The sequence below is a fragment of the Castor canadensis genome, chromosome 15, assembly GCF_047511655.1.
Source record: "Castor canadensis chromosome 15, mCasCan1.hap1v2, whole genome shotgun sequence".
Lineage (NCBI taxonomy): Eukaryota > Metazoa > Chordata > Mammalia > Rodentia > Castoridae > Castor > Castor canadensis.
The window spans coordinates 84,393,365-84,408,345 of record NC_133400.1 but is presented as its reverse complement, the minus strand read 5'-3'; the positions used below and the strand labels follow the sequence as shown (position 1 = coordinate 84,408,345).

Sequence of the window (14,981 nt, the reverse complement as noted above, 5' to 3'; positions counted from 1 at the left end):
GGAAGCTATAGCTAGAGACAGAAAATACGCACTTTGGGTGTTTAGAATTAACTCTCTCCTATCATGGTCATACCTGACTTTGCTTATATATATGACAAATTTATTATAACATCTTTGCTTCTGATGTTAGTAACAAGGACACTAATTTTTGCTTGGAACCATCTAAAGGCATTTTGAATATTGAATGTAAAGTTAAACATGATCTTACTTGGATCCAATAGGAAATTCTTTCTGAATGATTTTGAGACTGTGAAATGTTGATTAGTCCTTGAACTGGCAGCTTGTGGTACTTGAATGAATTTCTTTTGGGGTAGGAAAAGAAACTGCAGAGTTATACTATTTTTCCCTTGATACTGGTGAACCTATGTTGTCTTAGGTTCATGACTTCACATTGATTTGGTTGGTGCCTCAAAGCAAAGAGTCATGAAACTGGAGCAGGTCCATAGTGAATTAATCTGAAATTAATTTGATTCTGAAAGACTCCATCTGGCTGTTTTTAGAAAAGGCAGTTAGACAGATATATAAACACATGATCATCTGTATTCATTGTGCCAGATGTAGTGTCAAAAAATGAAGAAATGGCTTAAAAATCAGCCATGGGGAATTTTGATATAATGATATTCGGCCTTTTAGAATAACAGCCATTATAATTTAGTATATAATCCTATTTTTGTTCTTATTTGTTTAGGGGGTTATATGTAATGGTGTATATTTTAAGAAATAAGCAAATTAAGTGTCAAACCCTATTTTAATTGGTGATTTAAAAATGCTAAATTGAATTTCTGACATGCATGGGGGTGCTATAAACTTCCAAGTCAAAATGTACTATTTTGGTATTGATTTCATCTTATAATTTAAGGATTTAAAAACTAGGAAAATAGAATGTCATTTGGAGTTCCCTTTTGATGTGTGGTTTTGTTACATGACAAACTACCATATTTGTATTGTAAGGAAATAAGCATGGTAACCGACATGCGTAGAACTGTTTAAGTCGTCTTTCAGTAACTATCCGAACTTGGCAGTGCTCTTTTCTGTCACTTTTGCAAATTTCTTTAAGCAAACTACTAGAGAGGCAAATATTTTGGATTTCTGTTTAGTACAATTTATTGTACTAAATTAGTACAAACACTGCAGAGCATCTGATTGCCTTTCTTATGTCTGGATAGAAAAATTCTAGAAAATTCACACTTGGTTCTGTTCATGATATTATAATCATCTATTCAAGGTCTTTATATCCAATTTTTAAATCATTTTTATGATGTCTTAGAGAGAAAGAATTAAATTTTACTTCTGCAACAGTGGTACATTATTGATTTTGGAAAAGCAAACTCCCTTCTCCATGTCTACTTGCCCTCTCCCTCATTTCTTCCAGCAAAAACAGTAACAGGTAGGTTAAAAAAAAAAGGCAGAATACTTGGTAAAAATTGGACCCAAACAAAACAGAAGAATCTAATAAACAAAAATCAGTTGCTACACTTGACAATAAATTAGAGAGTGCATAAATCCTGTCACTGTTGTGTTAGAGTGAGAAAGTAGCATTTCAGCTCTTAACCAAAGAATGAGTTAGTCTGATTAGTTAGGTGGGCAGTATAGATGAAACCTTATCTTTTAAGGTACCAGTCTTCTTCGTTGTCTCATTTTGAAGAAATTCTTGTTACAATAAACTACATATTTCCTAGTCTCCTTAAGCAGAATTTATTGAGCATAATGTTACTCCTTAGATGAGAAAAGATCATCACTATACAGATTAGTTATTTTGCTCTGCTGCTGCCTATAGGAATTACTGGAGGACACAGGGCAGCTTCTCTCTGAGTGGGTTTTTACCTGTTAGACTCTGAGTCTCAGGTCTGTTGCCTATTAGAATGTGGGCCTACCTATTGGAAACCCTCTCTCTTGGTGGCTACTTTAATCTCCTGGGGCTTTAAAATGCATATGACCCAGGCTGTGAAGAACCAGCATAAAACAATCTTTAAGGAATGGATAGACATCAAACATAAACATCAGGAAGGGTACATTGTGACATAGATTTTTGGCTGCTGTGAGATCATTTTTTCTTAACACTGTTGCTGGCATTTCATGAACGCATGAGTTTGAAGGCATTATCAGAAAAAAAGAAGCACACTTGAACCTAATATTTTGGTATGTTTGTAAAACTTTGTATCTTTCTTCACAAATGGATTCTGTTTTCTAATCTAAACTACTGTCATTAATGTGATATAATTAGTTCTAGTGGAAGGAAACTGTGGCATTAGTAGTTTCCAGCATATTTCTATGTCTCATACTGCTGGCTTCCTCCCTTGGGCTGACATTCCATTTCATTTATATTCCTTGATTACACATCGTTTATGATCAAGAAAGGTAGGCCAAAAGTAGATTGAAGAGAGACCAGTCTGAGACCAGATTTTGCCATTGATAGATGATAAAATGAATAATTAATGAACAGATAATCAATATTTAACAGAAAGATAGAGTTCTGAATGCCAGAAGGGCAAAAAGGTCAGCAAAGTCTTTGTCCTGTGGTCCAAAGTAGGAAAACCCACTGAACAGTTTCTCGATGATTTAGGCACAACAGGATGATACCCAGAGAAAGGGCAGCCGCTGTGTGGGAGCAGGAGTACTTGTGAGAATTTAGAGAGATGTAGGTGTGATTCGGTTACTCATGGCTAGTAAGTGCATTGACATTCAGATTTAGTAGAATAGTTCTAGATGGGATAATGTGGTTATTTACAATAGTGATGTCAAGTCACATAACATAGGATTTAATCTTTACAACTTTTAAGACTTCTTGCCCTGTTAAATCTATTTATTTAGAAAATATGTATTAAAAATATACTGATACTGAGTTCAAACACTGTAAATGAGACCTTCCTTGACCATCTTACTTAAACTTGCAACCATGCATTTGACACTACCTCACCTCCATGTTTTATTTTTCCCCATTGAAATGTTCTTTCTAGTACATTGTAAGATTTATTTATTTTGCTTATTTTATGCCTCCCTCTAGAAATATAAACTCTAAAAAAGAGGTATTTTATCCTCATTTTGCTAATTGGTAAATCCTTAGCACCTTGAATAGTGCCTCAGTTGTGGAATCATTCCATAAATATTTATTGAATTTATGATTAAGACACCCCTGTCATCAAGAATTTCACAATTTCAGCTTGTACCTGATTAGGGGTTCAGTTAATTATTGTTTCTGTAGGTTCAATGGTCAAAGAAGGTAAGAAGTCAGAGTAAGCAGTCAATCTGTATTATACACATGTTCCCTGGGAGACACTTGATTCTGTTCTCAGATTGTTGAGGGTGTGGAGAGAATTTGAGCCAGTAAGAATAAAAGAGAAGTTGAACATGAAGCTTCATTGGAGACAAAGCAGACAAGAAAAGATTATTTTTAGATCTGCTAAATTTGAGGTGGTGCTAGAGTATTCTGTCAGATTAGAGTTGAATGATCAAGGCCAAGGAAGTCATTTTCATAGTGTCATGGTGAAAGACAGGAATATTTGAGAAAGGCGAACCTCTATCTGGGAATTCATAGAGTACAAAAGTACAGATGGGAAAGACTTTCCACCAAGGGCTCCCAAGATAGGCATTGTAGGCGTGGGTTGAGGACTGGGCTGTGTCCCTGTGCAAGGCCAGTAGTACATCTGACTGCCGTCCCAGGCAAGAATCTGTGCCTCTCCTGGTGTGCCGTCCTAGGTCGTGGGTCTCACATGTATGCTCCATAAAGAAGTGAGGTGCTCCTTGGATTTCCTTGCCTAAAGTCTCAGACCCTTTGTTAGAGCCACTTTTTTTGTTTTGTGTAATCATTTGGATTAAACAAAACCATTTGGAATGGTTCAGTTTATCATCCTTTGGCTCTGATTTTTTTTTCCCCAAACTCCATTTAAACATTGACCACGTGAGTGCAGTGTGTTTACTGAATGCCCACTGTGCTTGGCTACTTTAGTCACTTGCTTCTGACTGACTTAAGGCTCTTAGACATTGCTCTGTTATAGGCCATATCACCTTGGATTTGAGATTTCTATGGTATAGATGTCTGTCTCTTCTCATTGGTTATGAGCAGCTTAACTACATAAGTTACATATTTCTCAGACATCTCTCCTTCAAACCTATCATGTGCCTGACATAAAGTAAGACTTCAATAACGGTGTAAGAATGAGAAGGAAAGAAAATGACTTTGTGTGAGAATAACTTGTGGCATGTTTGAAATTCTGCAAGGGGGAATTCTCTTCTTTGACCAATCAGTGTTTCTACAGTGAGTAGAGGGTTTTATGAATCTAGTTTGACTGCCGTCTCTTGCATGAATAAGTCCAGGCAAAATATTTTCACTAGTGGCTAAAGCAGGAGTTGTTTGCTTTGAGAATCACAGCAACTAAAACCTGATCTGCAGGGAGCCATGCATTGTGTCGGTGTTGTTTGCCTTTCTTGATGTGTGACCCTTATTTTCATCATTTGCTACTAGACTATTAGGGGAACATTTTTTGTTAAAAATTGTTCATTTTGGAAACTGTGTGTTCAGGGCTAAGGATGTAGGTCAGTAGTAGAGTGCTTGAACTATATGCACAAGTTCCTAGGTTTGATTGCCAGTACTACACACACACACACACAAAAAGGCCCATGTTGAGTTTCCCATGACATTTTTCTTCATTTATAATGATTTACTTTTTAGTTAATTGATGGCCAAAATAATCTCTTCTCAATCATCTAAAAGAGCCATTTTCAATTACTTACCCACAGCAGATACCAAATTCAGCAACATTCACCTGTGGGCCAGTAAATCAGACTGAGGGTACTCTTGATCTGTCACTGAGTGGTATACTTGCCTGGCTGTCTGAGGTGTTTCCTTATCTGTAAATGGGGACAGTGATAGTAACCTAAGCCATCTAGGAGAGGACTTTTGGTGTGAGTCCCTAAAGCACTTTGGACATGTGAAGCCCTGTATGTTTTCTTTGGGATGGTTATTTCCCTGTTGCAATTTCTAAAAGTTCATCTGAAACACATCCCCCTCCTTGTGCAAATGCCTTCTGCTCAACCCTAAAGTCCACTGAGCTTTTTCTGATAAATCATGGAAGGAAATGAGTTTCCAGGGTGGGGGCTGTCTGTAGCCAATGCCTCACCACCTTCCCAGCAAGAGTTATTGTGTGTTTAGCCATCAGGTACCCCCTACATGCCTCCAAATTTACTTCTTTGTGGGGGTTTTCCAGCTTTCTGCTTTTTACTAGCAGTCAAATTAAGAGGAGGTAAGCAGGTTCCCTTTTTACTTGGTGAGTCCAAATGTTGGTGATCCGTGACCTTTTCTGCAGGAAAGTTCCCTGTGAGTCATGGCTGCGTTTTAGCCTGGTAATCAGATGTATAGTTTTTAGACTTCAAACCAAATACAGTCCAGCATTAACCCTAATAATCTAGCAAAATACCCATAACAAATGTGTTCTTTCCTAGTTGTCTTTGAAACAAATGATATCCTATACGTTTTTATGAATTTTTTTTTCAAATTTTGTCAAAGCCTAGGGACAAGCATATTACTTGGATGTGTATATAAAGTAATTCTGAACCTTTTCTTCAGAGGATCTAAAACTAATTTACTTATAATTTGAACATACGAGAAGGATTTTGCCTCTTTGAGGTATTTAAGGTATTATTTGCTCTAGTTAATCTTCCATGAGATACATGGCTGCCTCACCTCAGAGATTTGGGGCCTCATTCCATAATTGGTATGGCTATGACTCAAAATGTTTTGCTATACATGATAAATGGTAACAATACCTTCAAGATAAGTATAGGAGCTTCTTTATTTTCATGTCTTATTGGTGTTATAACTAATATCCTGGGAGTTTTAAGTTTGCCAAAAGTATTCAGCTACCTGTGAACCCACTATAGTTAGGACACAGCTCTGTCATACCAGTAGCAAACTGCCCTATTGAAAAGAGTCACAGAGAATGGAGGCTTTCTTCATGACAACCCTTAGTGGCACATTTTATAAGATGTTGTAGTTCCCAGGGCTTGAAGTTGAAGGGCAACTGATTCTTCTTTTTAAATTGAGAAGTTGAAATAAGGTTGAAGTGATGTTGAGCTTCCCAAGGATGGGGAAGGCATGGTTTATCCTCCTGTCTTCCAGAGGGCAGTGATGACTGTTCCCCAGTTGCCTTATTGCCAGTCTATGGAGAAGAGAATACTCTTTAAAAAAAAAAAAAAAATATATATATATATATATATATATATATAAAATATAGTTGAGTTAGGGGTACATTGTGGCATTTACAAAAGTTCTTACAATATATCAAATATATCATACTTGAATTCGCCCCCTCCATCATTTTCATTTATTTCCCCTCTACCCCATCCCTGGAATAGTTTAAACAGGTCTCATTTTTCCATTTACATATATGTGTTCACAGTATTTGCAAAATGACCAACAATGCCAAGACAGACAATGTAGAAGATGATTAATATTGATGAATTTCATGTCCAACTTTTGGCCTACCAGAGGTACCAGACCCATTGCCAGGCTTCTTTCTTCTGTTTTTGCCTTATGCAGCTCATTCTTGGATAGTTTTCTGGCAAAGCCTGTTTCTTAAGTATAAGTAATAATAAAAAATGTTTCCTGAGCCTTTTGAAAGAGTGACTTGTCAGCTGACTGAAATGATGAGACTGTAGCTAGGATTGTTGGGAAGAGCGCTGGCACAAATTAAGAGTGATGGTTCTCCAGCAGCATCTCCATCCGTGGCCACTCACAGCTCTCCCTGAGCCTATGGTGCTTTCCAGAGCATACAGGACACCTTGTCAACTCTCCAACCAGCATATAGTGAGTCTTGGGAACTAAATTGGTCACAAAAGGCGAAATCACACAAAAGTTTCAGGTAGCTGATTATATTATCTATATTTTTTTTCCATAAGTCAATCTCTATATCCAAACCACAACCACAGAATTATAAAAATTAAGAGCCAGATACAACTATACTTTTTGTCTCTCTTTCCTTATAAGTAAGGAAACTTAGGTACAGAGTGGTTGCATAATTTTCCTGAGGTCCCACAGTTAGAGATGGTGAGCCAAAAGCAGAACCCAGTCCAGCCAGCCTACTAACAATTTACCCACAGTTCAGTACCTCAGCTGTGATGTCATTTTCCTGCTTTCCTACTTTTATAAAATGGCTCCCTGTGAAATGATAATGTTTAGGTGAATCTTGTCTCTAATCAGCATTTGAAAAGAAAAGGAAAAATTTATCTAGAGCTTTTAAAATAAAAATTCAGTTTCTTTCTTACATTAGTCACATTTTAAGTATTCAGTAGCCACATACAGCTGTTAGTTACCATATTGTATTATGCAGATATAGATCATTTCCATTATGGCATAAAGTTGAATAGCACTAATACAGATCAGTCCAAAGAACAAAAAAGTAAATACAACAACAAAAACTATTAGAATAATAAGATTATAGATAACTACTAGGGAGATTAGCTACCTTCAGACAAAATTTTTCCAAGACAGTTTCTCCCATCTTTTTGTGTGGTTTTGGCTTAATACACATGGTGAAGACAGAATTTTATGTCATTTTGGAAGCATTAATATAGTTGTTTATGGTCAGTTGGCATTTCTCATAGCCATTTTGTAAGCTTATTGGTTTTCCTTTTATATAGATAAAAGAAATATAACACAGAAAGTAATCCAAGGACAAGAAGAAAGATTAGTGATCTCAGTTCTCTTGTTTCTCTTCTCCAAAAGGAAACCTGTACATCACTAGGCCTTATAAAAAGCTGTTGCCTAGCAATTAGTAATAATACAGTGTTGAATCATTATTTTTTAATGATATTTTACTTCTTTAGAGGAACTTCAGAAGATTTTTCATATCCTCTGTTGATCTAATTCTTTTTACTAGAAAATAGATTAAGGAAGTAGATCAGTGCCAAGCTAAAAGCAAAAAGTAAGCATTCTCATTTTTCCTCCAACATTACATCTTCATCTTGGCTCTGAGACTGATACCAACAATACCTACTGGCTTCATGCTCTCTAGCTTATGGTTCAATTCCATATGGCATCTGTCCTAGAGGAGCCTGATAGTAGGCCCCTTGCCAAGGGCCAAAAGCAGAATTGGCACTTAGGACCTTGTTGCAGTTTTCAGGCAAGGTGCCCACAAAGATGTATGTGTCTGTGTCCAGGGCCAACAAGTGGTCACAGAGTCCATGGGAAACATTACCCTGGAAAAGCCCACATTATAGAATAGGAAGGAATGACAACTGGCTTTTATATCTGTATCCACATTCTGCAGTCATCTTTTCTTGGGAAATGACATCAAAAAAGGCACATTACCCTCTGTGACTCTCAGTTGCTTTATCTCCAAAATAAATGATTTTCGTGATACTGTGTATTAGGTACTTGGCAAACAGTAGTAGGTCCTCAATAAATATTATTTGAATTTGAGTCTGAATTTCTGCACTATAGAAGGCACTGTACTGGATGCCAAAGATGGCTACGGAGTGAAAAGAAGTGAGCTAGTTTAAGTTTGTAAGACAGACAGATTCTTTTAAAAGTCTTTTTGAGGATCTTTCTGAGATTTGGGGTTTAATTTGAAACAATTTTTTAAAAATGTCTTTACCTGCTACTCCCCTATGAAGACAAAATAAGTCAATGAATCTCCACTAGAAATAAGCAGAAGTTGGGAGTCCAAAGAAGGAAGAGCTTGGGTGGATTAGAGCAAACTTAACCAAACTGTAAGAATGAATAGGATTCAAGGTGCGAGATTCAGTTAACAATGGAATAGTCAGTGAAATATGACCACCTATTCCAAATAAAAGCTTTTGATTGAGATAAGAAGGTGGTGGTAGTGGTGGTGTCTTTAATTTACATGACAACTAGACATGATTGGATTTTTATTTAAGGACGGGATTCTTGCACCCTTAGCACTTGATGCAAATCTTTGAATGGTTATTTACAAAATGGCAGATAGGAAAGGTTGTAAATATGGATGAGAGATGGTCATCAGTGTGACTCTGTGGGAATACAGAGGAAGGATTTATGGGGACTGATACACTTTTACATGACGATTGAGAAAACATGAGTTTTAAAGTACCTTAGGACTCTTTAAATTCAGAGCTTTGCACCATCTTTCCCACAGATAGAAAGAGGAAAGGTGTATGTATGCTTCTTTCAGTGCCACTTTTTATTTGGCTGTGTGGTTCCAGGGACTCAGTAGGACTTACTCTTGGCTTTGTCTTCCTATTGATTTGCCATGAAATGTTCACTTTCAACCAAAGCCAGACTGGATGTAATCCACATAGTAGATTAGAAACAGCTTACACTTTGGGGCCTAGTGAGCATCGGTTTGAATTCTAGCTCCCTAATTTATAAGCTGGTAACCTTGGGAAAGGAAATTACTTCTTAGATGTTAGCATTTAAAAACTACTACTTTCTCATAGGGTGTTATGAGGATTAAAAATGTAAAGCACCTAGCCCAGTATCTGGTATACAAAAAATACATATTATGATCATTGTTATTATTATTTAGGATATGAGTCTCTACTATAAAAAATTTGTATTGAAAAGTAAATTTCTGATTGCTACTTATTTCAAGTGCATCACAAATACAAAGAAGGTAACAGTGGAAATAGCTGACATTTATAGAGCATTTATTCTGGGTTATATACCCTATACTAAGCATGTGACTCTATGAGATAGATGGAGTCTTAGTTCCCATTTTATAGATAAAGGGTGTGAGGCCCAGAGTAGCACAGTTAGGAAGTAGTTGTGACACATTCCAGAGGCCAGGTCCTTAGCTACTACACTATACTCCCTCAGGATGAGAAGAGGTCTCCAGTTCTGTGAAGGACTGCTCAGTGAGAGGGATGATAAATATGCACTCACCTTCATCAAGTCCAAGCATGTAAGTCTGGAGCGCTCATCTCTGCTTTTGTTTTTTTATGTGACTCAGTGAGTTTGTATTTTTTGAGAAAGTACAAATGCCTCTCATTAGAAGAAACATTGAGGAATGCTTAGACATGAGGACAGGTATACTGTGTTCTACCTCTTCCAGTATATTAACTGTGATCTTTACAGGCAAGATGCAACAGCCCCATTTTTTGAACTTCCGCTTTCTGTTAGCTAAGACCTGTGACAGTACCTTCCTCTTTGCATTCTAGCTAGTTGTCAACAGCAATAACCACACGTCCTTCCTGTACCAGAAATAAGTCTTGCCACACTCTCAGTTCTCAGCATGCTTTGAACACTACACTCTGTACTGCATTGGACTCTGCCACCTCCACCCTCTGCAGTCACAGCTCCGCAGGGTTAAAATGTCTATTGAATTCTCAAATGGTGATAGGAAAAGAAGTATAGGTATATAAGAACAAGATAAATTATTTTAAATCTAACATAAACAAGCATTGCATTACACCTAAATTGTTGAAAGATTTTTTTCTCAATATTTTATTCAGCAGAACATTTTTATAACAATAAGGTTGATTAGAGAAAGCTTTGAAAATGCTTCAGTTAGATAGTCTGATTGTCTATGTTCGGGATAAAAACTAAAAGTGGTAAAATAAGGAAATAAGAAGTAGAAATTGAAGGCAAGACTCAGTGAAGAATATTTGACATTATTGTCCTTTCTTACATTAAACCTAGTTTAGGATTTCTCCTTTCCGTGAATTTTTGGGTTTTTAGCCATCAGTATTTTCTTTTCTTTTAAGGGCTTGAGCAGACTTAACATGCTCTTGTTTTGAATGTGTAACAAAATAAAGAACTGTTTAAGGTCTTTGAATACCCTCTTAGTATATTCTCTGAAGCTACAGTGAAATCTCACCTGCCATTTATTGTTTAGTTTTAGTCACTGTGTCTGTCCCCTTTCTGACCTTCCTGCGTGTGCATTGGGGGGTGATTATGGACCACCATAGATGTTGCTGGGTCAGCCAACTTTGTGCTGTTCAGGTACCTTCTGTTTTTCACAGGCTGAGTAGCTGAACCAAGACCTCAGCAGTAGAAATGAGTGTTTCTCAGAGGTGTTCAGTCTTCTCACTTGGCAGAGGAGCTGGGTATAGAATACATTTGAAGAGGTTCGGGAGCATTAAAGGAAAGGGTAGATGGTTTCACTTGATATTTACGCTAGGTCAACTGAGGGAGGGAGAGAAAACAAGGAATGTCTTCATTGTATTACATGATGGTGACCATAATTGCAAGCTCTAAACAAGTGTTCTCTTCCAAATGGGGATTTGAGAAACATTAGAGAGACAGACATGAAAAAGCTTATGGTTTTTTTTCTTTGTATTGGCCCCAAATATTTACTGAAGTTAGGAGAAGAGAGGGCAGACTTTTTTTTTTCTCTCTCCCAAACGTGTGATTGTTTAGAACTTAAGTGCAACATCTGGAAGTCAGATATACAGAGAGCAATTTATGGAGTGTGAAAGATTTGAAATATTCAGTGTCCTTTAGTGGGAACTCAACTTTCTGGGGCTGCATTTTTTTTTTTTTCCCCAGCACAAAGCAGGCAATTCTGAGATGCTTTTCCCTCTCTGAATTAAGCCTTTTATGCCTGGGTCCCTTAAACAATGTGCTTTTTAAAGGGGAGCCCCCTCCCAGCTCTGGCCCTTTTCTCCAGTGTGGGCAGCCAATCAGCTGCACAGAGCTGCATAGCTGGAGCGCTTTCCATTCTGAGCAGCAACAACATACTAATTTGATGCACACATGGATACCTCGCGCACTCTGCAGATTCATCACCAGCATCTTGCATTAGTCATCTGACGAACTGCCAAGTGTTTCATTTTCTTTCCATGTGACTTTATTATTACCACCTCTCCCCTCTCTTCCCAAACCTCCAAAAAAGGGCGGGGAGCAGAGGAGAGGGAGAAAAATACAGCAGAAATCAGCCCTGCCTTTCCCAGTGATAGCCAGCACAAGGCTGATAGGCTGCCTAAGCGATGCTGCTTTGATGGCAGCCTTGCAGATTGAGACCTGCACTTAACTTGCAACTGCCTCCCAAGCCTGGTTCTGAGATGTCCACGCCCTGGGTGACAGGCGGCCTGGTGCTACCCTGTGCTCAGGCTATGATGCTGAACAGCAGCATGCAGTGAAAACTGTGCCACTGCCACTGAAGAGCAACCTAATGGTGCCTCTGCTTTGTTTTAGTTCATCAAATTTCTAGGACTCATTGGGCACTTTCCCCGTGCTACTCTTCCTCCTTCTTCCGCCTCTTCACCCCCACCCCCACTATTTTTTCTTCCTGTCCCTCACTCTGCAGCCCTAACTCTGGCTCCTGGTTCCGTTTTTGACAGTAACGGCACAGCCAACAAGATGAACGGAGCTTTGGATCACTCAGACCAGCCAGACCCAGATGCCATTAAGATGTTTGTCGGACAGATCCCTCGATCGTGGTCAGAAAAGGAGCTGAAAGAACTTTTTGAGCCTTACGGAGCTGTCTACCAGATCAACGTCCTCCGAGACCGGAGTCAGAATCCTCCCCAGAGTAAAGGTACAGACAGCGTGGGGCTCATGGGGCAGGAGGGGGGTGGTCACCCAGGTATCTTTTGGGCATTGAGGCTATTGTGGGTATCGCTGGGCTAGCCAGAGCTACCCAGAGCCCTCAGCCTGGAGGAGGGAGAGGAGAAGAGGAGGAGGAGGGAGGGCTTGCTGGGAGCAGCTGGTGCTGGCAGCCCTTGTGCTCTGGCTGCTCCTTCGGCTCCTCCCCAGCTCCCGCCTGCCTGCTGAGACAGGTGGGACACTGAGAGAGGGAGGGCCGGAACTCTGCCCAGCCTCTGTCCAGGCACCTGATTGCTCCTGTGAGGTCACTTTCTAGGCATAGCCGGATCTTCCTGGGTGGGGTGGCTGCTCCTCCTATGAATAGTGTTTGTCAGCCTTGTATTTCAGGAGCTAACTCTTTCCATGCTACTTCCCCATGATTTCTCTTGTAATTGCAATTGTATTTCATTTGTCCACAGCCTGTGGGGACCCTGAAATGCCTTCTATACTGTTAGTATGGTATGAGAAAGAAAAGGTTCACTTTTAGGAGGGACGTCCATTCTTGAAAGCTAGTGTGGATCATTAAGTGAAGTGTGCATTTTTGAGCCAGGGAGTAGCACTCTAGTGGCTTATGATAGTTAGCACACCTTCAGAAATGCTTGAGGTTTACGCCCTTATCATTGGTAAGATTAAAGTGTACAGTCTGGTGCTCATTACTGCCTCCATTTTAAGATGATGGTTGTGGGGGTAGAAGTTACAGTTACTAAAATAGAGGCCAGGAACCATTGTACCAGGCTGATGCTCATGTGTATTCAAGTTCTATTTTATAAGGTCTGTGCAGACTGAACTTAAAATATCTCCTCTGCTGCTACCACTTGGTCTCTGTCACTAGTTTAACCTTCTCACTTCAGTAATTTTATTTTTTCTTTATTGTTAATTTCTCAATCCTCTCTGCTCAGGACTTTTCTGTCTTTCTGTGAATCTCACAGTTCCTTTTTCTCTGAACCTTGCTATTTTTGTCTGGCTTTTTACTTTATTTTTAATGTTGCATCCCATAAGAGAAAGGTCATTGTTTGGCTTGTATGTGCTCTTTGAGTATTGGCCTGAACTTTTCTCTGAGCCTTTTTCTTACTGTCAAGGAAAAGGCTTTTAGGACTAAGAAATCTTTCAGCTTCACATTGTACTCTGAGAAATGTTAGGCCATCTTTTGTTTCCTATAGTTGCCAAGGTCTGATAAGGTTTTGGATACTTTTTAAGGAATTTTTATAAAATACTAATTTTATAAAGGTGAACAGACTTTCCTTTAGATTATAAAGACTATAAAGATTATAAGACTCTAGTATTCTATCTTAAAACATACCATGTAATAACAGAATTGTTTTAAAAATACCATAAAACTTTGTCACCACAAATTTGATAAATCTGTATTTTGAAAAACAGAAAAATCATGTATCTAAAAATTAATAGAATTTGAAACCTCATAGATTAGAACAATATTGAGAACATTTTGTGAATATATTATGACGTTACTTATCTACATGTTTCCAAAACAGAGAAACTAGAGTTTATTTTGATACTTTTACAGTATTCTACTGAGGAGAGACAGTATAATATGTGGCATTGAGCTAAGGAATCTTCAAGTAAGGACCCTCCCACCACCTAGAATAGCACCCAAAGAAAAGTAGTCTAGAGTAGCAACCACATTTTATCCTCAACTAGGAAAACATGACTCTGAGTTTTGGGTTACCAGCATTTTTCAAAATGATCTCTGACAAAATATTCAGAGCTCATTTATTATTACGATGCTGCTTATTAGCATTTTAGCTTTTGAATACACATGTCTTACCTTGGCCAAGAGACTTTTTTCCTAGTCAAGTAAATACACGTGCATTACTTAGTCATACTCCCACTTTCTGTCTTTTCCCTAGGTGTTCCTTTGAGCAGCACCTTTACCCAGACTGCATTTGGATTATATGCTTCGTTAACTTCCATTAACTGGGTCTTCTAACTAGTTTGATGGAAATAGTTTGTAGGAGCCCAAGGTCTTAGAGAAGACCTTTTTTTTTGTGGAAAATACTATATTTCAGGACCTCTGATAGAAGCTTTATATATAATATTCTTATTACCAAAATTCTGAAGGTAGGTGGTATTAGTCACATTTTACAGATGAGAAAACAGAAACTCATAAAAACTAAAAATTGTAGCCCAGTTTACCCAGTTAATAAGTGTCCGAGAGGAGATTTAAACATTTACATGTACTGCATCATTTTGTCTCTCAGTGAGATGAGACAGAAAACCAGCTCTGATATGCCCTATTTTATGTCTTGGGTCAGAGTCCTACTCTTTAAGAGCATGGTGGATTTCATTTCTGTCTTTGTGTTTAGTTTTTCTAATCATGGGTTTGGATTGTGCATCACAGGATAGGAGTTACAGATGAAATCATTCAAAATCTTACCTTTGGAAATACAGGTCAGTTCCTATTACTGTGAACTCCAAGTCTCACATCAAATATTGCTTAAAATAATGTGGGATATCAGCCAAA

General features: G+C 38.3%; 1 protein-coding gene across 31 annotated transcripts in view; it reads left to right on the top strand.

The window, feature by feature from the left end:
- Celf2 (CUGBP Elav-like family member 2) overlaps positions 1-14,981 on the top strand; it is an 808,044-nt gene that overhangs the window by 627,238 nt on the left and 165,825 nt on the right. For 28 of the 31 annotated variants that reach the window (XM_074056689.1, XM_074056688.1, XM_074056690.1 and 25 more), the window contains one exon: positions 12,256-12,452. In XM_074056689.1, the coding sequence (XP_073912790.1) occupies positions 12,275-12,452 (178 nt within the window). In that variant the 5' untranslated portion in view covers positions 12,256-12,274. Of the gene's footprint in view, positions 1-9,554; positions 9,876-10,374; positions 12,090-12,255; positions 12,453-12,551; positions 14,909-14,981 lie in introns of those variants that run through there. The other 3 variants (XM_020182687.2, XM_020182688.2, XM_074056699.1) reach the window with 3 other exon arrangements.